At 36.1% G+C, this 26,329-nt stretch overlaps 2 protein-coding genes across 2 annotated transcripts; one reads left to right on the forward strand and one right to left on the reverse strand.

Annotated features, from left to right (window-relative positions):
• The first annotated feature begins 16,333 nt into the window (after nucleotides 1-16,333).
• LOC126798959 (uncharacterized) lies at nucleotides 16,334-19,279 on the forward strand. Its single transcript, XM_050526059.1, has 2 exons — nucleotides 16,334-16,720; nucleotides 18,743-19,279. The coding sequence occupies exons 1-2, from the start codon at nucleotides 16,639-16,641 to the stop codon at nucleotides 18,931-18,933; spliced, it is 273 nt and encodes a 90-aa protein (XP_050382016.1). The 5' UTR covers nucleotides 16,334-16,638; the 3' UTR covers nucleotides 18,934-19,279.
• Nucleotides 19,280-20,176: 897 nt separating this feature from the next.
• Nucleotides 20,177-26,287, reverse strand: LOC126797044 (putative glucose-6-phosphate 1-epimerase). Its single transcript, XM_050523733.1, has 11 exons — nucleotides 26,186-26,287; nucleotides 24,896-24,904; nucleotides 24,721-24,771; nucleotides 24,512-24,586; nucleotides 24,113-24,169; nucleotides 23,858-24,018; nucleotides 23,536-23,676; nucleotides 22,099-22,201; nucleotides 21,906-22,005; nucleotides 21,249-21,445; nucleotides 20,177-20,672 (listed from the first exon to the last, which is right to left on the reverse strand). The coding sequence occupies exons 1-11, from the start codon at nucleotides 26,285-26,287 to the stop codon at nucleotides 20,661-20,663; spliced, it is 1,008 nt and encodes a 335-aa protein (XP_050379690.1). The 3' UTR covers nucleotides 20,177-20,660.
• Nucleotides 26,288-26,329: the final 42 nt, after the last annotated feature.

Raw genomic sequence — 26,329 nt, forward strand, 5'->3', positions numbered from 1 at the left:
CATATAGAATTCCGCACACATGATCAAGAATTTATCCCAAAATCGATCGAAAAAGAACATGATGGCAACCAGTTCTAATATCTTGCATTTATGAGATAAGAACCAAATTAAAGTGCATCTTAAACATTTATGTTGATGATATCTCTTAATGCAACAGTCAAAACAAGAGAAACTTAACCCACAAGAAACTAAGACTTAAAACAAGGACTACAATCAATGAATGATCATTTGTACTTCAAGTAATACAAATTACATAATACATACAGAACATGACCTAAGTGAAAAAATTAAAGTTTTACCAGCAAGATCATTTAGGGCTGATTCAGAAGAAGCACCCAAGTTCTTGATATATAGTTCTTCATGTTGGGAGTTCATACATATCGATATATTGGGTATTTATTATTAGATTGCAGACTAAGGTGATATCTCTACCACATGCACAATCTGAAAGTTGAAATGTAACTTTTCGCATCTCTCTCTCAAATATGTATATGAATTTGTTTTTTGGGTTGGTTTACTTTCTAGGTTTGAGAGGAGAAGAGAGGAGGAGGAACACGAACACCCTTTCCTTTCTCCAAAAAAAAAAAGAGAGGTTGAGGAACTATACTTTTTTTCTAAAACATCTTGTATTTGTCTTTTTTTTTCTTTATGAAAATATTGTATTGGTCTGGATTGAAAACGTATTCTACTGTATGACAAAAAGGATCCCACGGAAAACATGTATTTGTGGCATGCTATGTCAATATAATTAAATAAAAGGAAAGAGACAATTGTTTCATGTTATCCCACATTAGTGGCATATTTTATACTTCAAATTTCCCACATTTGACCAATCTGTGAAAGACTATTTATTGTTGACATCTACATATTCCATGGCCATACAACAGTGAATTTTCTCACGAAAGATTAGTGGGCGTTGCCCCCATTTTCAGGTTCAGTTGCTATGCAGCACTGCATGTTATACATACATAATTGAATGGTGGATAGATGACTATCAACAAATGCATGTGTTGTGTGTGAGGGTGTATATAGTGGATTCTATTGATGCATCCTATGTCTCCGCGCAGATCAGAATTTCCCCTATTTTTAGTAGTGATAGAAGATAATCAGTTATTAACTAGTTGATCGTATACAGAAATCAGATGCAGGTTATACATATTCGCGTTAACATATTACTGCGTAGCTACTTCATCTTATGGATTGGATTGCATTGGTTATATCTCGAGTCACACCCATGACCCATCACTCTCTTCTGCTCTTTTCCCATTACTTGCAAATATTTATAGAAAACACACTTATATTACGTACATAACCAAAATGAATTGGTTAACACTTAAACTGCTACTGATTTAAACATACGATTTGCTAGCTAGTTACGGCTAGCTCATGTCTCATGGTGATTCTCCTCTTCACTAGAGATTAGGGACTATACCTCATCCTTCCCATTCTCTGCGCCTCTTGTGATCCACCAATGCATGCACCTTTCATTTCATTCGACACATTAAGTTTGCCTCCTAATCAATCCGAAAACTTCCCACGTACTTTTTTTAGATCCACTACAAGAAAAATGACATACGACAACATCTCAATAACAACATGCGTGTTTAGAGTGTTGTTGATTACTATTTTCAACAACATGCTTATTTTGTACGTTGGGAAAAGTTATATTTAACTACATGCGTTACTGGCATGTTGTTAATGTAGTTTTTGACTACGCATTCTGCGTGTTGTTATTTGGAAGTTGTCAATTTAACATATCAACAACTAACAGAAAGACACGTTGTTAAACGCTTTCAAAATACCAACATGCAACACGATGTTAAATGTTTTTAAAATAACAATACGCTGCATGTTGTTAAATATTTTACAGATAGACAACATGCAACGCATTGTGATAGGCTTCTCTTTAAAATTTAAAAGGGAAATTGAAAAATAGCAAACTTTTGTGCTTAGATTATTCGATTGATCAGAATGCCCTTTCTACAAAAAAAATGAAAAAAAGAGACTTATCTCAAAAGGAAAGCATTTATTTACTCTCAAGAGAAAAATTCTCACTTCGTCTCTCGAAAGTCATCTCCTCTTTCTGGAATTTTTCTCTTCATCTCTCACTCACTGAAATTAGGGTTTCAAAGCTTCACGCAGTACCGACGGTGCTCTGCTTCATCTCAAATCCTCATTTCCCAGTGCTGGTGAATCCTTCCCGAAGTCTCTCCACAATTGTTCAATTTCTTGGGCGCTTGCGATGTATACCTCAGCTCTAATGCTCGTTTCAGTTCAAGTAGCGATTCCGAATTCAATTGGAGCTGCTCCAGTGGGTTCTGCAATGGCGTCTAGCCGGAGGAGTGGAGCTAGCAAAGCCGCTCAAACCACCGCTACTCGGTAAGTGTTCAGGTGCTAAGAGACCTTCTCTCATAGTCATAGATCTGTGAACTCTAGACTAATTTCATTTTCAAACCTCTCTCTCTCTCTCTCTCTCTCTCTCTCTCTCTCTCTCTCTCTCTCTCTCTCGCCGCCTCACTTGGTGTTGTGGCTTCATCTCCGGCTCGTCCGCTGGCAATCAATCTAATCAAGGCTTTGCATTCAACTTTCACTAATCCTACCGTGTTGGAGATCTGATTCCGCCCGCCGTAGATCTCAATTCGACGTCCCCTAATTACTTCGGCTCGACGGAGTCACCTCAAGGTCACGACCTCGTCGAAGCTATTTCAAGGTATCAATCCTTCTTTTACTTCATCAGATTTCAATTTCAATCTATGCTCATTGCATTAGGGTTTCAATTTCGATTGATTTGTGCGATTATGGTGTTTTCAGTCCATTTATGGCTCCGTTCAGAGCTAGTCATTGAGAGCAACAACCTCGTTGTCTAATCCTACCACCTCGTCATCAGCGAGATCGACTCCTCCACACTGGTACTCCTAAGAAATTTAAGATATGCGTTTGTGATTATCAATGAAATTGAAGTGAATCGTGTTAAGTTTCTAGCTATTTAGTAGAGTAATTCATGGATTTGAAGTCTTAATTGTTGTAATCTGTGCTAAAATTAGGTTGCGATAGAAATTTAGGATCTAAATCTCTATATATGAAAGTGTAAAAGTAATCAGTCAAAACTTCATAGGAGTTGCGTGTAGAAATTGATTCTGAAGTGTGCGTCGCTCTAGGCTTGTTGTTAGATCAACACGAATACTCATATATTGGTTGGAGATAGTTTTCGAGAAGTATATTAGAGTTATTTAAGCTCTTATTAGGTTCCTTGACTGTAAGATACGATTTGGTATATACTTGAACTGTATATATGCATTCAAAACCGGAATGTATAGGGTGTCTCCTATCTCTTTGGCAAAGGCACTGAAAAATGATGTTGAGTTAGAAGGGATGCGGAATTGTCATTTAAGGTAATTGATTCCTCTTCCAAACTTGGCTTTGTTCTGATTTTCATAATTTTATGCTCTCACTATCATTTTCTGGTTTTCTTTGTTTTTAACATTAAAGTGTCTTCAACATCAGATAGATTTACAACAGATACTTTATATGATTACCCTTTGAGTTGTATTTTGCATATAAAATTTGGTGGGAAATGTTTATGCACACTTGTTAGCACAGTTGAATGCCTTAACATCTGCACTTTAGGCTTTCATTTCGCTTATGTGGTTTTGAATTTTGTGGAAGAAAATATATCCATAGGAATAGGTGAACATGTATAAATGTTTTGAATCAGATATTCTATTCTCTAGTCAGGTATTTAGTTTGTCATCTGCTTTTGTACATTGGGTGCGGATGGGGTTTAAGCTTGACAGTATGGTGGATGCTTCTACTTCTTTTTTGGGTTCAATAACAATATTTCTGTATTTCTGATAAAAAGTGCTCAAAATGGCTTTGTTAGGCATGAAAGTCCCCACATGCACACATGGTTCATTTCCTTGTGAAGATGCAACATATTATTGATTTTAATATAAGAAAGCTTTTCTGCATTGTCATTACAAAGGAAAATATGCTTACAACTTATGGATATATGACAAGTGGTAATTTTGTGCAGGGATGCTGTTGCTCTAGCGCAGTTTTGGGTTTTGATGGAAGAGAAAATCAACAAGAATGTGAAATTAAGTGAGGTAGAAGTTGCAGAAAAACTTCTTGAATTTCATACAAAGCAGCCTGGTTTCCTAGGTACAAGCTTTGACACCATAACTTCTCACTTCTTTATTATCAGCTTTCCGAAGTGGTATCTTCAGTGCCTCTTCTCCTCTCTGTAATATTACTTTTCTTTCAGTTTATTACTCATTAATTTCAATGAACTTCCAGGCTCCGGTGCAAATGGTGCTATCATACATTATAAACCGGAACCAGAAAGTTGTAGTGTTGTGAATGAAAATAAATTTTTTCTTTTGGATAGTGGTGCTCAGTATGTGGATGGAACAACTGACATAACAAAGACCGTACATTTTGTAAAGAATGATGTATCGAAACTTCATGAGGCATATTTATATCTCCTATTTTTCTAAGTGTTAATATATAAATGCAATCGTGGTTAAGCAAAGCGAGTGTTCACTGAGTTGAATCAAATTAGATCCCAGCAAATACAAAATGAAATGGTATATATAACAACACATTCAGTAAAATAACAACATGCAGAGCATGTTGTTGTAAACTTTCAACAACATGCATGAATGCATTGTTAAAAAGCACAACGCATTTGGTGCATGTTGTTAAAAGCTTACAACAATATGCAAAGCACGTTGTTAGAAAACACAACATACATAATGCATGTTGTTAAAAACTTACAACAAAGAGTATGACATGTTGTTAAAAGAAATGACAACGTACATGATATTTTTTTTTACAACGTGCAAGTCGTGTTGTTGAAAGTTTTAAACTTTTAACGACTTTGACATCTACAACATGCGTTGAGTGTTGTCAATTACTTTTGACAACATGTAATGCGCGTTGTTAAATCTATTTTGTGGTGTAGTGATCGTTCTCCTTGCCCGGCCACGATCTAGAATGGGAGAAATTTGAACTCTCTCTACTGTCCTTTAAGAAAGACCTTATTGAGATGTCATTCAAGGATTTCTTAGAATCAGCTTGAGATTCGATTTAACAATATATATATATATAAGGGGAAATTCTATGGTACAACGCTGCATACCTTACATACTTTTAATCCACCATTCATACATCTCACGGGCCTCACGTGCATTTAAGGACACCCTCTATCTACCGTCCGATTCGGTATGTATGGTATACAGCGCTGCACCATAGACGAATCCTATATATAAGATCTAAAACACGTTATCTTATCCGTTGATATACGAAAAACGAAAAAAGAGGGAACAAGAGAAAGAGGGCAGTCCTTTTCTCAATTACCACCCAAAAAGCAGGAGCATATATCACTTTTCCGTCACTAAACTCCAGTCGATCGGAATATGTTTATATGTGCTTCCTGAGTCAACTATTTAAGTATTTTTGATGATCGATCTTATAGTTATATATGTAACTGCAAGATTCTTCAATGGCGCATTGTGTGGAAGAACATGAACCGACACAAAATAAAAGATGTTCTCCTTCGTCACTAATTTGAAGCAACAGTGCTATATATGAACCAATAACCAATACTCATCATCTTCAACTATTCCCTGATTTACTTTCTGTATGGCTTATTCTTGTACTGTGACGTTTGGCTTGATCGTATTAGAATCTGAAGAATATGCAACACATTCTTTGAACGATAAAGTCGAAACAATTAATGAAAAAAAAGAGACCAGATCGAGAGGCATATATATGAAGGTTCTTCTTCCATCAAACTACTATATTGATCGATCGAGCTCGCGGACGAAATATGATTCAGTTTTATCCATCTATCTCTCATTTCTACTTCATTTCTAAGCATATACTCAAGTTTCTTCCAACGCCAGGCAGCAATTAGTGGTTTTTCTATAAATCAACGTGATTATCACAGAAGAAAGTTGCGTGTTCTGTAAGAAGAATAAATTGCTTTTTACATAAATTTATTTCAACTATCTCTAGATGTGTGACTCTAATCCCTCTTAATAATTGACTCTTAATTGTGTCCAGGATTAGTGCGCTATACAATAAGATCTACATTAGGATTTGTGTCCCATTATCTCTGAAATATTAAACATGGATATGCCTTTTTATTAAAGAGCGATGCTGAAACATAATTTGGTGATATATAAAAGTATATATGATGAATATTAAAACATTGTTCGGTTTTGGGTGTGGGTACATGGTCTAAACTCTCAACCATAATGAAATGATGTGGTTCTTGTTAATGCATGCTTACTTCGATCGTCATTTCTTGGGATGGAATCGCTTTGTGAATTGTGATGTGCTCATATAATTGATGCTAACTAATATGGCATATTTGACAAAGAGACTTCCTTATGTTTATGCCCAAAAATCTGATAGTGTCTGCTTTGGCCTCGTCGACCATTATTCAAGTTTAGAATAATCCCAATAAGGAATGTTTCATTATGGTGTCAACCCAAATTCAAATTTGAGTTCAATTCCATTCACGATATGGTGAGAAATACTTCCTTATCCTCATGATCTCATTTGAGTGGTATTTTCTATACCATGTTTGGCCTAGATAGGCATCTGCATTGATGTCTCTTATATACCGGATGTTAATAATTTACCTATGTGAGACGCCGATCCGGCCACATCGATGTTCTATATAAATGAGAAATGGTACATATGTAACCATTGTAACCCTTTATTCCACTCACACACTCATCTGTCGATCTAAGGAATGGATTCCCGTTATATTATTTATTTTTATTACAAAAAGTTTAGGTAACGAGGAGGCTTATTTCTCTAATATATTAGCTAGCTAGGGCCAGAGAAAACCGACCTTGGCAGGATGATTTTAAATTTAAGACTAGGAAGACTTTAATTAACGGATTTGTCTATTGCGCATTGATGTATGTTATTCATACAAGATCGTGTGGCTAATAAATTATATTATTTTTTAGATCTCAATTCACAATACAATAACGGCTGCATGAGGTAATAATGTATAACATGAATTGATGTACAAATGTATAATGGAATCTGATGATTTAAAACCACATTTATTGGGAGATGCCATCCTCCACTAAGACCTCGGGGCTATCTTTCTAAACGATCCCAATCTCATGCCTAGGGCTCGTCAATTACTACATTTACATAAGTAACGGGCCGAGTATTTTCACAAATATCAATATCTAAGCCCGTCCACTTAAAAGCGGCCCTTGCGGGCTTTTGCAAGTCGATCCGGAGTGGGCGTTGTGGTTACAGGGTAGGGTCTTGTGGGGTTGTTTTAGAAAAAAAAATATAATACTTTTATTTCAGGGTTTGGAATAATAAAAGAATTATTAGAAAATATTTTAAAAAGAGTCACAAATAAATTCTAGTTTCTAAATATTGTCGATCAACACCAGTATATATGATTGATATATCCCTGTAAAAATTTCGTCCGTTTTGAACATGGTTTGACCATCCGTACCTACGATCAACCAAAAAAGAGGCGTTTTGACATAATAAAACCTCATTGACCAGGGCTTTGCCAAATGAGTTTCCTCATTGCAACCATGCATGATAGGTGATTTTAAATATGTAAACAGTTTTCAGCATTCGCATCTTGGTAATGGGTCATCCCTTAGGGCATATTAATGGTGTTTTTGGTTTACTGAAAATTCCGATGGCCAAACAAGGTCCGAATTGAATGAAATTTTAAAATGATCACTAAATATATATACTGATCACATTGGATGCTGTTGATCGATCATGAGAAGTTTCTTTCATGTAGTCGTTGCATAATGCGATAGTTTTATTATAAACCTAATGTAAAAATTAGGATAAATTAGTGGACACTTTGGCGATCAACAACTCTTGTTCGAAATATAGTCGATCGACACCAACAGATGTGATCGGTATATATATTTAGGGAATCCGTAAAAATTTCATTCATTATGGACATGGTTTGGTCGTCTGTACCTACTTTTAACAAAAAAAAGAGCGTTTTGACACATTAAAACCCTCATTGACCGGAGCTTTGTAAAATGGGTTTCCTCGGTGCGACCACGCACTATCGGTGACAAAAATTAGATGATTTTTCAGATATGCAAACAACTTTTGGGGGTTTGTATCTTGGTAATAGGTCTTCTCTTAGGGCATATTAGTTGTGTTTTTGGTTTACCATAAATTCTGACTGTCAAACGAGATCCGAATTGGATAAAATTTTTACAGGGTCACTAAATATATATACCGATCACATCGACTGGTGTCGATTGATCTCGAGAAGTTTCCTTCATATAGTCGCTTCATAATGCGATAGTTTTATTCTAAACCTAATATAAAGGTTATGATACATTAGTGGATATTTAGCGATCGAAAACTCCAGTTCGAAATATGGTCGATCGACACCAGCAGATATGATCGGTATATATATTTAGGGACCCCATAAAAATTCCATCCGTTTTGGACATGAGTTAACTGTCACAACCCCAAAATTTTAAGAATGAAACTCAAATTTCGATGTCATGAAAAACTCTAAAACAATCTCAATAAATCGAAATCATTTTAATGTCACAGGGGATCATTACTGAGTTCATGGTACAACTCAGTCAAATTGATTATTACAAACCAAATTTATAATTCAACATTATATCAAATGGAAATATAAAAATCCTCTCAAATCCTCACCACAATATAGAATAAAACAACTTCAAGTCTTTAGAGTTGTCTGTCGATTTCCGCTAATCCACAGTTGCGGAATTATCCCATACATCATCGAATAGGTGCACCGGGATTGTAAACACAAATCCGGTAAGCTTTGCAGCTCGTATGAGTAAAACAACAATATAACTCGTATAACAATATATGTGAAAATACATAAAGCATCAATCATAAATGCACTCAAGTGTCATTGGATGACCCATCTGGTTGTCCAATATTAACTGAAAATATATATACTCATGAGAAATCGGGCAACCCCTCTGTTTACCCATATGCATTTATAATACGGGTACTCATGAGCGGTGGTACACCTCTGTTACCCCTCATGTTAGTACGCCCCCGACATTGGGCAACCTCTTGTCACCCAATATCCAAAAATATGGGTACTCATGACCGCTGGCACACCTCTGTTACCCCTCATGTTAGTACCCTGGCAGACAGACTAGAGCTCTAACTGAATTGTAACTATCACCCGGCCAAGGCTAGGTTCCGACATGGCAACACGTCCGAAGACAGGTCTACAGACCACAAAAACGTTTTAACATAAATCAAGTTAAAACCACGTACAAACAATCATCGCATGATACTGTACAAATCAAATTGACATGCTCAAATAAATAAATATCAATGCTAAAATGAACTCGTTCTCAAACGGAAATTACGATAGTATATAATATAGCAAACCATATATATGTACTTATTTTACCAATTATACACATACACAATCCACTATATCATATACATATCATAGTTCATTCTTTTAAATTTAGCAAAATTATGAATCACCGCAAGGGTAGATTCGTCATTGTGAGATTTTACTCACCTTAAAATCCTGAGCGTAATTTCCATGATTCTGAAAGTGAATCCTTTACTCGATGTATCGATCACTTAGAATAGATAAGAAGTGAATTTAGAATCGTTACATAAAACCTTAAATGCCGAAACAGTAATAATGTTTTACTGTTTAGCAATTTATGGTTTTTACGAAATTACTGTTCACGTAATTACTATTCATGTATTACTGTATAAATAAAAATTACCTATTCTTGTACGAGTATATAGTGTTTACGTATTTCTGTATGTATCCATACTATTTACGTATTTATGTACATCATGTAATATTCAATTGTAAATACTATCTCAGTAAATAATAATTACTGATTTACCCTTCAGAAATTATTTTACATTTACTGTACGTGAAATAATTTTACATTCACTGTACGTAAAATAAATTTACTTTCACTATACGTAATTTACTTTTTATATTCACCGTACGTAAAAATAATTTTACAAAAAATTACTGTTTGAAAATCATTGTTCACATACCGCCGAACGTGGCGGCTCGTGGCGCTCACGCGCTGCTCACTGTGGCAGCGCATGGGGCCCATACGCCGCTTGAACCGGCGGCGGTGGGCAAGCCAAATCCTCTCCTCTCCTTCCCTCCTTTCCTTCCACGGCCTCCTGCCGCCTTTACGCCCTTCCACTCATGCTCACGCGCTGCTCCACTACCTCTGTCCACAACCATCAAATCATCACAACTCTAACATGAGAAATCATAAGCAAGGGAAGGAGATCACAACCATACCTTCGTTGTAACCCATATCGCCGGGGTTGGCCGGAAAGTCGCCGGAAAATTTCGGAAAATTCAAGTTCTACTCCGACGTACAAGCTTCCGTTTGAGCCCCGATTTTGTGTTATACGCCGCCCATACGTCAATTAGAGAGGATCCTTGATCCCATAACTCGGCGGCGATGCTTGGATCAATGGCGAGCTCGTTGCAGAAAACTATGTTCGTCGATGCGGCTCCTCGGCGGCGTGATGGGTCGAGTCTTTCTCAGAGGAGGGTGGAGTCGAACTGGCGAGGGCCTAGGGGCTGGCGGTGAGGACCATGCCCCTCGGAGGTGAGAGATCGGCGACGAACTTTCTTGGAGGGGAAGAGAGGGTCGGGCCAAGGGGAGAGAAGAGAGAGAGAAGGAGGGAGGCGGGTGAGAGAGAGAATACTTCTTAAAATTTCCTTTTTATACCCACTTCCAAAATCGGAAACTAACTTCCGTCGTTAATAACTTTCACGTACGACGTCGGATTAGAAAGCATGACATGTCCACTAACGCGTATCGACGAGCTCTACAACTTTCATGAAGGAAGTTTTCACAACCGGGCGACGGAGTAAAAGTCGATTCTTGCCTCGCGAAAACGTAACATTTTTCAAATTGAGATTTCCAACGATGGTTCCGTTTTCGATTTGATAACGTTCGAAGCGAAACAAATTCAATTATTAAATTTACAAACTTTATTACGTCCAAAGAATTTAAATAAATCGATTCCAATAAATCGGGTCATTACAGGTTGACCGTTCATACCTACAGTCAACAACAAAAAAGAGACGTTTTGACATATTGAAACCCTATCGACAGGGGCTCTACCAAATGGGTTTCTCAGTGCGACCGCGCATAATAGGTAACACAACTTAAGTGATTTCAGATATGCAAACGGCTTTCGGCGTTCGTATCTATGTCATGGGTCCTCCCTTAGGATATATTAGTGGTGTGTTCGATTTACCGAAAATTCCGACGGTCAAACGAGATCCGAATTGGATGAAATTTTACAGGGTCACTAATTATAAGTATCGATCATATGCTGGTGTAGATTAATCCCGAGGAGTTTCTTTCATATAGTCGCTTCATAATGCGATAGTTTTATATTAAACACCTAGTATAAATGTTATGATACATTTGTGAACACTTCGGCGATCGACAACTTCGGTTCTAAATACGGTTGATCGATACCAGCAGATGTGATCGGTATATATATTTAGGGACCTCGTAAAAAATTTCGTCCGTTTTGGACATGGTTTGACCGTTCGTACTTACGGTCAACAAAAAAGAGGCGTTTTGACATATTGAAACTCCATTGACTGGGACTTTACCAAATAGGTTTCCTCAATGTGACCACGAATGATAGGTAATAAAAATTATGTGATTTTCATATATGCAAACGGCTTTCGGCGTTCGTATCTTTGTAATGGGTCCTCCCTTATGGTATATTAGAGGTGTTTTCGGTTTATAGAAAATTCCTACTATCAAACGAGATCTGAATTGGATGAAATTTGTACATGGTCACTAAATATAAGTACCGATCACATCGGCTAGTGTTGATTAATCCTGAGAAGTTTCATTCATATAATCACTTCATAATGCGATAGTTTTATTTTAAAACCTAGTATAAATGTTATGATACATTAGTGGACACTTAGGCGATCGACAACTACGGTTCTAAATACGGTCGATTGACACCAGCGGATGTGATCAGTATATATATTTAGGGACCCCGTAAATATTTTGTCCGTTTTGGACATATTTTGACCTCCGTACCTACGGTCAACAAAAAAAAAGGTATTTTGACATATTAAAACCCCATTAACCGGGAATTTACCAAATGAGTTTCCTCGGTGCTACCGCGCACGATCAGTGAAAACAATTAGATGATTTCATATATGCAAACGGTTTTTGACGCTCGCATCCTAGTAATGGGTCATCCCTTACGGCATATTAGTGGTGTTTTTCGGTTTACCGGAAATTCTTACAGTCATACGAGGTCTAAATTAGATGAAGTTTTAACATGGTCTCTAAATATTAGTACCGATAACATGAGATAGTGCCGATTAATCCAGAGAAGTTTACTTCATATAGTTGCTTAATAATGTTATAATTTTATTTTAAATCTAGTATAAAGTTATAATATAAAAAAATATAAAATTTTAAATCTAGTATTATTAACATACATAATATTTTATATATATTTTTTACAAAGAGGACATATAATTGATATATGTATAATATATTATACGCATATATAATATTTTATTTCTTGGCGGGTTTTTACGAGCCGGGCCTTACGGGCTTTTCACGGGCCGGGTTTCACCCCTCTAAACTAAGCCTGATCCTCTACCAACTGAAGCACGATTTGGTGGGTTTTCTCGCGGGCCGGGCCGGGTAAAAGCCTATCAAGCTTGCGGGGCTCTGTGAGCTTTTCGGATCCACGGGCTAAATGATGAGGCATACACACGCCCACACCCTCACCTTGCGGCCAAAGGTCCAATCGTCCAAAGGCAATTTCCAGATTATCCACCCATGAGAGATGGTTAGTAGTGGGGATATCAAACTTATATTAGGGTTCCAGCTAGTGGCGGAACCAAGAATAAAAAATGGGCTAGGCTGGTTTTAGACATTAAAATATCTATAGAATTTGTAAATAATATATTTTAATTAAAAAAATAGTGAGAAAAATGGGGAGAGAGTAGAAATAAATATAGATTTATTAATAAAAAATAGTAGACAAAGTTGTAAAGTATAAGAATAGAGAAAAAAATAGAAAAAGAAAAGAATTGGGAAGGAGAAATAAGCATGAATGATAAAAAAAACACAAAAAAAAGAGGTGGGAATTGAACCTAAGACCAGCTCTACCCAAGTGTAATTGCACTTGGCCTTTAGCCAAGTCCACCAACTCAATCTTCAGTATTATACTATTATTAACACATATACTAGGTAATATTTGAAAGCCGATTTTTTGGCTGGCCTATAGCCCTACCAGTCTGCCAAGTGGTTCCGCCCCTGGTTCCAACATTAATCCGCCGTTACCAACTATATTAAATTCTCATTCCCGTACTATTAATTTATTTTGTGCGAATTTCAAATTGTTATATATTGAGTAATGTTACATACTTTGATGTCTTTTAAAATGGCATAATCATTGCTTTGTATAAAACATGCAGCAACATTTATATTACTAATTCAAGTTGATGAACTATATGAAGTTTATGATTAAAAAAATCCAAGTACACGTACGTAAAATGCTCCTATAAATCCCATGAAAACGCATAAGGGAATTGCTATCCCCATAACCATTATAACGAAGAGGCATGTAAACAAATTCACATGGAGTTATTGATTAGCATATGATGTTACATACAAAATAAAATGCTAGTTCACATGCTTGGATGTTGTAACATTATGCAAATACAAAAATCAACGGATGCAGTTGTCAACGATTATCACAATCTTCTATCTGCATATCAATAGGTCATCACAAAAATGTGAGATTCATCTAAGCAAGTTAGATTTAACCTTAATCTCTCAAGAGGTCCAACGAATTCCCTATCAAGCTAGTAAACGTACACATTCCAAGCCACAGCTAACATGCAGGCACATAACTAAAGATATATACAGCACAAGTGCCTAACGCGAGTCTCTATTTCATCAGGGATGGGATCTGAGGAGTACGCTAGTGGTTCGAGTTTTTTACTAGGGACAACACCTTATGACTTACTACCTAATTATTTCACATTAAGACTTGCCGACTAGCTAGGTTGCTATTTTGGTTCCGATAGAAACTTTAGTAAAACTATGTACGACTAGTTCCATCTTTTTGTAGTCGAAATTGCCACTTTTCGTTTAAGTAACATTTTTTTATTTTTAATTAGGCGATATATATGTAGAGTAGGTTATAACTATTTCTTGCGCAGAGTAACAACGAGCCTTCGTCTAAGTGAATATACAGCTGTCAGTCGAGCACTACCTGCTAGTCCATGAGTACATAGATTTAAATAAATTCCTGGTAATATTTAGTTATATTTCTAATTGTAATTTAGCATTTAAGGTATTCGTTAAATTCATTAATGTAGACCTGAGTGCTACAAGAATGAACACTAGAACTAGAAAAGGAGTAGTTATACACAACACATTATTATGCACTTACTTCAAGTCTTCCGTTTTACGTGGTCTAAAGTTTTCACATGTCCCTTGCTTATGATAGCTGTAGCATTTTGAGTGGTACACGTCCTTTGACCATCAAAAAAGTGGGAGCTCGTTTGATGCCAAAATATCTCATTGCACCGTAGAGTAAGCAACACGTGGACGGGAGCTTTTGCCGACACTAACTCTTGGAGCCTATTGATTACGAATTTGGGGGACAAATTTGTCATGCAACTTAATGTCTTAATTAAATTTCAAACCGTTCAAATCGCCCATTCGTTCTTCCATTTGACTTTTGCTACACACTGTAACGTTAATATTAACATATAGAAAATAAAAAGGATTAAGGAACCGACAGAAGCAAAATGATGAAAGTTTGTTCCATCGGAAAAAAATATGATAAGTTTGTATACACGTGTTGGATTTCCATTCCATCTTCGTCTAGAGAGATTCTTGGGACATTTGGGACTTTAGAAAAGGTCGAAAAACATGAACTATTGCAAAACATGATCAGTATCTGTTTTAGCGTAGAGAAACACATTTCACTGTTAAGACTTGGAGTCTTGCCCAACAAAAAAAACTGTTAAGATTTGGAGTTAACTGCCAAGTATAAAAAAAAAATCATTGTCAAGGTTATGATCTCCACATGCTTTGGATTGAAGCAAATACAATAAAATGGTTAATCTGAACTCTATATTATGGCCGAAATCGTTTCAGCTAATTACTACGAAAGTTTAAGTAAATTGTTTGAGACCCTTCTTTTCTTCAAACGGAATGAGTATAAATAAAGTCAAACTGATGCCCTATTCCAACTAATATACTCGACTTGCAAAGATAGATTAGCATCTTTAATCAAGCGACGAATAAATTTTTTAAATATAAATTTACAAACAAGATCCCAAGAAAATTGGCTGAACAAACAGAACAATTGGAGAATTTACAAAATAATATATAAAATATAAGGTTGCTGAAAAATGATAAAAGTAACCATTCATATGGTCGTGATTTGTGACTTGGTGAGTTTTGTCTAGTATCATTGAAAGCTTCAACACTGCCCTGCAAGTCATGCACAATGTATATGGAAACAAATTTGTTGCACACCCTTATCATGCCCACCACCCTAAATAAATGTCAAGTGTCTTTTATAACTATAGTGATAAATTTGTTGAGAAAAATGACATTTGACATTTACTTAGAATGGTGGGTATGAGGTAGACATAATAAATGTGCGATAAATTTGCTTCTCAATATATATATATATATATAGTTCGTGCATATATTGGAGCTAGTGTGCTACAATTATTCACACTAAGCCTTTGTCTGCGCTCTGCAGATTGCACCCCCAAGAGCTAATTAAAGTCGAATTATTATTCATTAAATTCACAAATCACAAACAATACTACTAATTTTTTGATTATTTACATAGATGATGGATCATCAATGTAACTTTGTATAACAAGGTTTCATGGGACTCCTAATTAGAAGTCTACAAGAATGTGTGCTGACATTGTATGCGGAACTATTCAAAAATCATAATATTTGAATAATTGTTATTCACTTACTCTCGAGCTCTTGCATGACCAGTGCCCAGAAAGATTCCTAAGACGTTGCATATTACCATTTTTTTTCCATTAATTAGATACTATGTTAATCTATTTCTTTGTGGATAAGGTCGTTTTAAGCTTCCACATAAACGAGACTTTACGTACAATAGAAGTAAAAAAAACATCCTGATATAGTCTTTTATATATAAAGTAGAGAGATGAATAAAGAATCACAAACCTTTGAGGCCTCGCAGTGTCGGTGAAGCACTTATTATAGAGCTTTATAACGGACAAACCGGTGGGTAGCTCTACCAATTGATCTGCCATAGTCCCAAACAAGTCCTCTCTCTCTCTCTCTCTCTCTCAAACACTTCAAATATCTTACTTCCCTCACAAATAGAATCGATCATCTGCAGGAGAGTAATTAGCAGATAATATACAGGAAGATCGAGAGATATTGAAGCTAGGTGGTAGTGGTGCATCTATCCATGAGCATATGAAATAATATTGCAGGTCTGGCCGGGTTAAGGAGCATAACAATTAGAGTGAGTAGAGGGTTCAAGAATAAGAGAAAGAAAAGCAGAAAGAAAGTGAAGGTTATACAAGAGAGATTGATGGAGTTCTGGCACAAGATGATCTTCCCTGTCCGCCGTGCTTGGCTCGCTGTCTCTACTCGTGTTAAGGCTCGCAAAAATGGTCAGTCTTCCATCTTCATCGTATGATTCATATCCATAGTTCCATATATACACCATCTTCTTTATAAGCTTATAACTATATTAGTACAGGTGCCATGTTTCTGTATCATCTCTCAATACTCAATAGTTCCTGATAGGATGGAATAATCATCATCCTCTCTATATATCTACATGAATGATTTTCACTTTTTTCAGTAGCAAAAACTGAAAGTGAATGATTAATAATTGTCAAAAACTAGTACATAGTTAAGCTATATGTTCTTCCCATTTTGTTTTAATTTGTTTTATTCTCTGTCCTTTCACAATTTTGTTACATATTTTCTTGGTTTCTTTCTTTTCGTGAAGTTCATAATTAACAAGCATGCTATCATCATTATATGATTTATTTCATCTTCGTCAACTGATTTCTTTTATTGTATGAATCAGAGTCTTTGTTGTCAGCACCTCCTCTACTCATGGAGGTGTGGCCCCTTCTCTATCATCAATTTTTTTGAATTATTTTGTAGGATGAAAGTTTTCTCTGCTGAATATATATTTAATTTCCTCTGAAAAATTTAGTTGGTGTTATTCCATCCCCTCTATTTTTCCTACAAGAAGCAAGTGTCTACAGAGTGTTTAAAATAAATAAAAATCCATAAGAGGCAAATTAGTCGTTACTGAGAAAGAAAATTAATAAATTCTCTATCTTAGCTTGAGGTTAGGATAAATTAAATATCAGCTTTACCCTACTAACTACCATATTATAACTGAAAATTTTAAATCTTAAAAAAAAAACCGAACAATTTATGTTTCATGATCAGTCTCTTTCAGTCTTTATGTGGGTGTATTTACCTGATTATCTTAGCCAATGACTGTCAAACTCAGTAATCAATTAGACGAATCTACATTCAACAACAATTAATTTGATTACTCTACATGAGGAGGTGTCTAGTGCTTTGATTAAACTAAAATGACATTGGTGGGTTGTTTAAGATTTAAACAAGGAGTGGTATTGAGAGCTTAGTGGTAATCCATTTATATTTAGCCAAAGAAAAGTTGTAGTCTTGTGAGCTGCTGCCTTTTCCATTCAAGTCCACATCTGTTAAGGAGGCCATGACACCTTCCCCACTCCCCCAAATGTTGCTTACCTAATATTCACAGTTTTATGGTGACCTTCTTTAAGGGTAAAGTTGGGGTCATCAAGTTTTGTTGCTATGTGTCTGTGGGCAACTGTAGTGAATTCTAGATTTCTAGATGCAGACTCATCCTCAACTAGCTACCTTCTTTATATATTAATACTCAAATTTTCTATTTCAGAAAGCGAAACTTCAAAGCGTTTTAGCCGTTGATCAGCATGGGACCTTTGGCGCGATCCACATCAATCAACGACTTTTAGTAGCATAGTCACCCATTAGCATTTCTTAGGACCCTAATAATCATACTTTATGCCTCTAGTATTGCTTCTCTTAGAAGATTAGTTAATAAGTTCCATCATCACTACAGTACTTTCCACAATCTAACCAAGTGTTTCATTTGGTTTTGATTTCTTCCATATATGCCACTAATCAGTTGAGTACTACAAGAGTATAAGACACAAGAAAGTGTTGGATCGTACGGAACATCCAAATTCGAGTAACTCCTGCCATTCAAAGTGACAGGCTGCTACTTTAGGGACCATCCCAACCTTCCCGTGTCTAATTTCCAACTCAAATATTTCGAATTTAGCCGAAAGCTGAGTCCTAGAGATATTAAGAACTATAGCTTTATTGATGCAACTTCAAAGTCTCAATAAGAAGTGGTCTGGTCTAGAGTTGATATCGTGTTGTTTAAGCAACTAAAATCTTCATCACCAGCCACAAAAGCATCTATGATGTGTTGATGACATAAATCCGAACTATCTGTTTTGGCATCAGATGATTATTTTTCATTCATTTAGTGAATAAACTTGAAGTTGCTGTCTTGCTGATATGGAATCTGATGTTACCTTATGCATAATAGGAAAGCGATTACTTACGAGTGTTTCGTGGATGGTGTTTTTGAACAGGTGCTGGGTTGTTGAAGCTTCACGACGATGTGCAAACTTGTGGCTATCAAGATGTGCAAGTGATGTGGCAGATGTTGAGCAGAGAGGCTGAGATGATAAATCACCACCATGCAAAACGTAAACAGCGACAGTTTTGGAGAGTGTTTAACAGCCATAGTAAAGCCTCCTCCTTCTCTGCAAGTCGGGCATGAATATGATGAGCTTCATCGTCGAAAGCCAGTTAGAGAGACTATAAATTATAAGAATAATAATGCTTTAAGCTGCTGGCCGAATTGGCATCATAGTTTTACAGTCGAATTGCCAAGATTGCAACAACGGCATGTATATAACTGTTGGAAGGTGTCAAAAACAGTGCAAGATGAAGTGTAGAGTATGTGCCTAGGTTTTACCTGACATGGTCATTTGTAAATATAATAATAGTTCGCTAAAACCAGAAAACACAGCAGAGTTCGACAGAGGCCTTCATCGCAGAGAGCTCATTTTTCATGTTTATTGTACTTGTTCTACGAGCATGCAATATAAGTCCATGGCTCTAAACTCTAAAGTTCTTGATCGAATTCAACTCTTTCGCTGATGCTACATGATTAAATTTAAAACATTCGCTGACCCTGGAACCCAATACAGTTTCGGTGAACATGACAATTGCGCATAAAGTGACATGCATGCTCGGATTGCTAGATTGTATCTGCATTTCTAGACATGATATGGTTTCAGAACTTTCTAATCACCAAGCGAATGAAGCGATCATTCAGAATCCATGTCTGCCACTGAAATTGCTTGTTGTTTCTTCCTTACTTTCTACTGAGAGCTGTGATTCTCTCACAAACTAGAGCTTTCAATTTTAGATTTATCACACCGCCCCCCTAAGATAATTTTCCTATGATCCCATCTGTAAATGCCACAGCCATCAAGGATCGCTTGCCATGATACCAAAAATAAACCAATTCAGGTCTGCAGTGCATTGATGTTACTGAGCGAGTAGCTATTGTGTCAAAACGTTGCTTCCCTATTTTGGGTCATCTTTGAGCGAGTAGCTATTCTGAAAATAGGGCATACTGATAATTGATGATCTCCACTCATGGCTATAGTTCAGAATAGCTACTCGCTCAAAGATCTCAATCGTGTTAAAACGTTGCTTCCCTATTTTGTGTTGATCTTTTTTGAATATATATAGGGCTGGACGGGTGTTCTCTTAAACTTCAATCCTTTATCTATCAATGCATTGGGAAAGACTATCAAACAGAAGCTTTTATACTGATTGCCCCATCTTATTTTATCATTTTTCCTAAAGGTTGAAGCAAATTAAGAGAATTTCATACTATTTTGGGGGATAAGTATTCCCAAAGAAAAATAAAAATAATCAAACCATGAATAACACAGCAGAGGCAAGATCCTTTATCCAATAAAAAAGCTGTCAAGAACCATATTTCCGAATCAAAAAACTTCTCAACTATGGTTGCTATGCTAATTATTACTAATCCAAAGACAAGCAAGAGATTTACAAGTCATCTTATCAACACGAAAGAATAAAATTGTTTGAAGAAGCTTATGGAAGAGAAAAAAGGACTCAAAGGAGCTTGGGTGCTATGCTAATTATTACTAATCCAAAAACAAGCAAGAGATAATCAACACGAAATAATAAAATTGTTTGAAGAAGCTTATGGAAGAGAAAGGAGCACGGGGATAAGGGGCCAAAAGGCCTTTTTTTTTTATCTTCATTTCTTCAGTAGCAAGTCCACTATACATTCACAAGATATCAACTAACCTTCCTTTAACTGCCTTCTTCATGTTCCTACACCAATGAATATCCATTGAAGTGGATATAGACAATGATGCTGATGAATGATGATGAATCTGCACTCCAACGAAAACAACTGCCACATCTAATATCCAGAAACTGCCTGATATGGATTTATGATCATCCGTTCACCTGATAAAGAAATGAAACAAGAATTAAAACAGACACAAACATGTATTATGAAGACAATTACAACCTGGCGTGGCAAGCCAAAATCCAAGTTCATATTGATACTACAGATTGAAGTGAAGAAAGCTGAATCGTATTCATACAACATAGCAACGATAGCACGAGTTTGATGCAAGGCATGACTACCGCGGAAACAACAAGCTAACAACTACAGTGGACAATCAATGAGCCCCAGTATCTGTTCCCTCAAATGCAAGTTAAGACCAACAGTCTCCGAAACTTTCTAATATTCAGAACTCCTCCTATAGTCCGTATATATGTTTTCTTTTTAAAAGAGTGTCCCATAGTCCATAATTAGATATGTAACAATTTTGAAACTTGAGCAAACTGTCACTCCTCATCCATTTTATATTTTACCATGTTGACCTGCCAATGAAAAATGGATGTATCGATCTGTTGCAGCTTTATTACTGTACTCAAGTAAACTACCAGTAAGAGTATACATAAAAAGGCTGTACTGAAGTAAACTACTAGTACAGGAATAATCAAAAGGTTGACCATTAAACCACCATGCAGTACCTGATCTGGGTCAAGTTTTCCACTACAGTAACTTGAAGGAACAGCAGACAGCTCCTGCCTTCCTCTCCATTCTTCACCGGGTTTCAAAGTAATAGGCGTCTCCACACAAGCAGCCTGGACACAGAGCATATGCTTGTATTCATCATCTCCAAAATCAGGAATCGCCTTTGCTTTCTTATCCCATGGATTCCAAACAACTGCAAAAGAAAATGATAAACACTAAGGACACAACGTTTAGTATGTACATCAAGTGTAATCTTCAATGCAACGTGCAGACTTGCAGAGCCTTCTGCATTTGCTCAACTGATGGGTATGTAGCATCCATTCAACATATTATAAAAGATAGGTAGTATTTTACCAAATATTCTAATTAATACAGTAGTATACTAAGAAGCGAGACAAGTAAAATAAAAAGAATAAGACAAACAACAACAAATAATTATCATACCCGCAGATTTCTGTTCTGTTAATTTGAAAATATGCTCAAAACAGCTTGTCTTATAAGAAAATTTCAAAGATGCGACAAGCAAGAACTTCCATGTTATCATTGTTATGTAAGCGGTCATCAGTTGACAACCCTTTTTTTTTTCTCCTCCCTGAAGTTCCTCATTACCATAACATTAGTTGCTAACGAAAACTAGTGATGTGTAAACTAACCAGCATCTGGAAGTCCATCCTTTCGCAAGACAAATGTTCTCTTTCTTTCATGGTCCAGAATAGCAATTTTTGTAGGTGTGCCAAGATAAACTTTGTCCACCTTGACAATATTACAAGCCAATATGCAGACATATTAAACCAAAAGAAAGGAAACTGTGAAAATCCAAAGCATCTAATGCAGACAAACACTAACTTCTGATTCAAATGTTATGGCATCCCCTTGTTCAGTAAACCGCTCTCTATCCTTCAAGTTATCTAGATAATCCAGTGTCTCTAGTCCTTCTACTCGCACTTCACTAAACAGAAGCAGCGCGCATGACAGTTAATAATCAGTAGTTCGTACACGTTAAACACAAAAGAACAGCTGTCAAGAGTTATCTGCTTGGTGAAACAGCTAAGACATGCTTACATTATAAGGTTTATAATATTCTATACTGAAGAAGCAAACATGCCATGAAATTGTGATCCACAGCATATACAATTAGGTATGACATTTTTCTGAGGTTTTGCAACCAAGTTTTTTCAACCATCAAATTCACTACTAAGAAAGAAAGGGGGACATATAATTTTGTCAGAAGATAAATTCAGCACCCATGACATAGCAGCAACTATCGCCATGCAGAACACTCGACCCCCAAAAACTAACCCAGTAAGAAATGGACCTCCTATATATTTCCTATCACCATTTTCCAACCAATTCTCAACAGGGTTGGTTGATGCTTGATGCCATTTTTTTCTCTATTGAAGACATCAATTACGGGGTCTACCATGCGTACTCACATTTTAATAATCCTATCTGAAGCTTTTTATTTCTACAAATTTTATTTAGTTTGATTCACCACAGGAAAATTATCTTAGAATATTAGTATAATATGCACTATGCATAACAAAACTATGTAAAGGTTGTCACTGTAGCATTACGGTACCAAATCATTATCTATTCTATTTACATATAACATATAACTGAGAGGGTGAAAGAAACATATGGAAATATATAAATGATGTGACGCAGCACAGTAGCTGCTTAGGAGCCAGGATCACAAACTCTAAGAAATATAGGTTAAAGTGTTAAACACACACTGATTTTAGGCTCCACTCCCAGGCTTCACACCCTAGTCTAGGCTTCACACCCAAGACACTATAATTCGGGAATCTCTCCCAGGTTTCTCACCTTAATCCTATCACAGGATAATTCAGAAAACACTCTGATATTTTTATTCAACATCACATATCTCAGCCTATTGGCTTTTTACAGTTATTTATAGGTTCTATAACTGACACTAACTACTTTTAAAGACTCTTTAGGACTCTTGAAATTCAGAAACTGAAACATAAAGACCTAATAAATAAAAACTTAGACTCCTAAACTGAACAAAAACAAAAAGACTCAAGTAGACTCTTGAAATAACACTAAGCCTAAAGACTCCTAGGATCAAACTTCTTCTAAGCTGCCATTTAATATCCTGAGAGCAATGATCAGCTGCTCTAAATTTCCATCTCTTTCATTCATAAATCATGAAAGGTTTGGCATGATGTCCTCATCATGATGCCTTGAAGTTCTCAGTACAACTGAATTAGAAAGCTGAAATATAGATACAAAATTCAAACAGCTAAAGTTTCATGAGCATACCTTATATCAGTTACAGCCAAATAGGTGTGATAAGCGAATGTGAATGTAAACGACCTTCCATCAGTGTTTGTATTTCGAATGCGGGAATTCAACATTAAATCTCCTCCAGGTCCCAGGGTCACCCTGAGTCGAAATTCATATCTGCCCATAATAATTATGACATCACTTGATATAAGCAAAAGGAACCGATCACCACACAGTCTCTCACATATATATATGTAGTGTGTATGAATGATTGTATTGGAGAGAAGGATGGAATTTGTTTGTTCCAGACAGCTTGCAAGCAATTACACAGGACCACTAGAAAATCCAATTCCTTTACCTGTGAGGCCATAATTTTGAATCCTCTTCAGAGGTCTTCAGGATCAGATCAATGCAAGCTTTGTTGCCACTATTTGTTGGATGAGGCGGTGGATCTTGATCAATACTCCAAAACCTATTCCTAGCGAATCCATGTTGTTCAAGAGAACCAAGATTTCCAAACTGCATATGCCGACTAATTATATCAGAAAATAAATGAAAAACCTATATAACCAAAGGAGAATGGAAGAGATGATAGAAGATGCAAAACTCATACTTGTGGAAAACAGATCGGAATTCCACCACGGATAGCCTTAGGAGACTTAAATGTAGCCTGCAAGGTGCATTATAAATTTAGAGAAGGGAACGTTTAACCATTATTTATGCAAAAGCTAATTGTACAAAGAGTTAGAGAATAAATTATAGAAGATCAATCTCTGTCATTCATAGATTTCTATACAACTGTTTCTCAATTAAACTTATCCCGGGTATATCATTTCTTTCTCAAGTATAACTGAAAGCTAAGTTGCGCCTGTAGATAAAACCTTTAGCATTGCAAATTCGGCATCATCAATTAAATGACTAACTTGAAGTGACTTCAAGGAAAGTTCCCAATCACATAGAACCTAAGATGAACAGCTGCTATGCAGCATATCTATAAGGATCTGATTGTTACCTTACTACTCATGAAAAGCAATTCTTCCCCATGTTCATTTTTCCATGATGAAACTTGGGCTCCATACAAATATATCTGTATAAAAGCATATACAATTTGTCAGTAACAATAACATTATTCTTTCGCACACAATTAGCGCGATACTACATCAATTTAATCAAGAGAAGACAACATATTATTTATTTTAAACAAAGGAGGGATATAATTACAGAAGCCAACATGGTCATATAAACTACCGTATAACTGTACTTTTTCTTGAGCTATATCACAACACATTAGTTAATCAATATCAACACACTACATGCCACACTCAATACACTTACATGGAAAACCATACCCCAAAAAAAAAAGTATTTCCATCTTACATAGTAAACCTTCAAATACCTGAAGCATCTATACGGTATAGATAAAAGGCACATCAAGTTATAAAGAACTCTATATTACCAAGACCATACCCAATATAATTCGTATACTAAGAGACATTAGTCTATGAAGATCTCTTACTGATCAACCTACTGCTATGAGATGAGACAAGATATAAACAGTAAATTAAGTATTCACAACTCACCAGGGACGGAGCCAAAATTATGAAATAGATTGAGCTAAATGTTTTTGAATTAGAAACTCCAGAATATATAAATAATATAAAAAAATTTGTACAAACAATAGCAACTGATTAGAATTCTCTCAAAGAAAAAAACTAGCTAAAACAATAGCAAATCCAAACGATAAAACTTTATGATGAATAATTTCTTAATTTGAATAACCTATTATTCTCTTGGTGCCGATTCCTTTACTAAGTAATGAACATGAATTGAGTCACTATTGTTTAATTATATTCAATTTAATTCTGATAATAAGGCTGTTTTGACTTTCCTTTTGATTAACTTATGGAATATGGAAATTTTTTGACTGGGCTAAGCACTCGTAAGTATGTGAGATTAAGGATTAAAAGCCTACCTAATCAGAAAAATTAGAAAAACTTACTGGGTTGTAGCCCAGGTAATGCAGTACTACGATCCGTCCCTCAATTGAGTAAATATCACATATTATAAACCAAACACTGATAAAGCCAATACTCTACGATAGCATCTAACTATGTCACAATATTTCTTGTTCATCTCCCAACAAAGTATCATGGTAGTTTCATAAATCTTTTTTTCTCATTTGAAACCAAAATCAAGATTTTGACTCATTTGACCGATTCTCCCACAAAAGAGACGAACAGACGATTTCTCAATTCAATAGGCACCCAGAAAAGGATCCCACTAACACTTTGCAAAGTATATCCGAAATACGAAGCAAAACAATGTCAGGCATTGAGGGCATGTAACATGAAAACAGCTACTGAAAATCGCAAGCACTCAAAGTCTGTACTCACACTGCATCCCAAAAAACAGTGTACAAAGCACTTCATTACTCAAGAAACATATCACATTTTCTTTCCAAGAACCATATCACATTGTCAATTCCATGATTACTCCAAGAAAGTAAACGATCATGTATAACTTTACCGATCTTTAAAGATTTAATCTGGGCATTGTGGTCAACCTCTAAAGAAAGAACAATGCAAGAGGGAATAAGAATCAAGAATCAAGAATCAAACAAAGAACAATCTTTAGGATTTACAATGAAAAATGAAAGATGGAAGAATGGGAAGAATTGGATACGCACCTCAGCCGAAGAGCCGCGAAGCTCTTTGAGAACAACCTTCTCAAGGCCATTGGGGGCCTTACAGTACTCCACCAGCACCTTCTCTGAAACCCCAGAAGACATCACGATCCCTACACTAGGCCTCTTCCCTTCTCTTCTCTGCCC

This window comes from Argentina anserina, chromosome 6 (genome assembly GCF_933775445.1).
Source record: "Argentina anserina chromosome 6, drPotAnse1.1, whole genome shotgun sequence".
Lineage (NCBI taxonomy): Eukaryota > Viridiplantae > Streptophyta > Magnoliopsida > Rosales > Rosaceae > Argentina > Argentina anserina.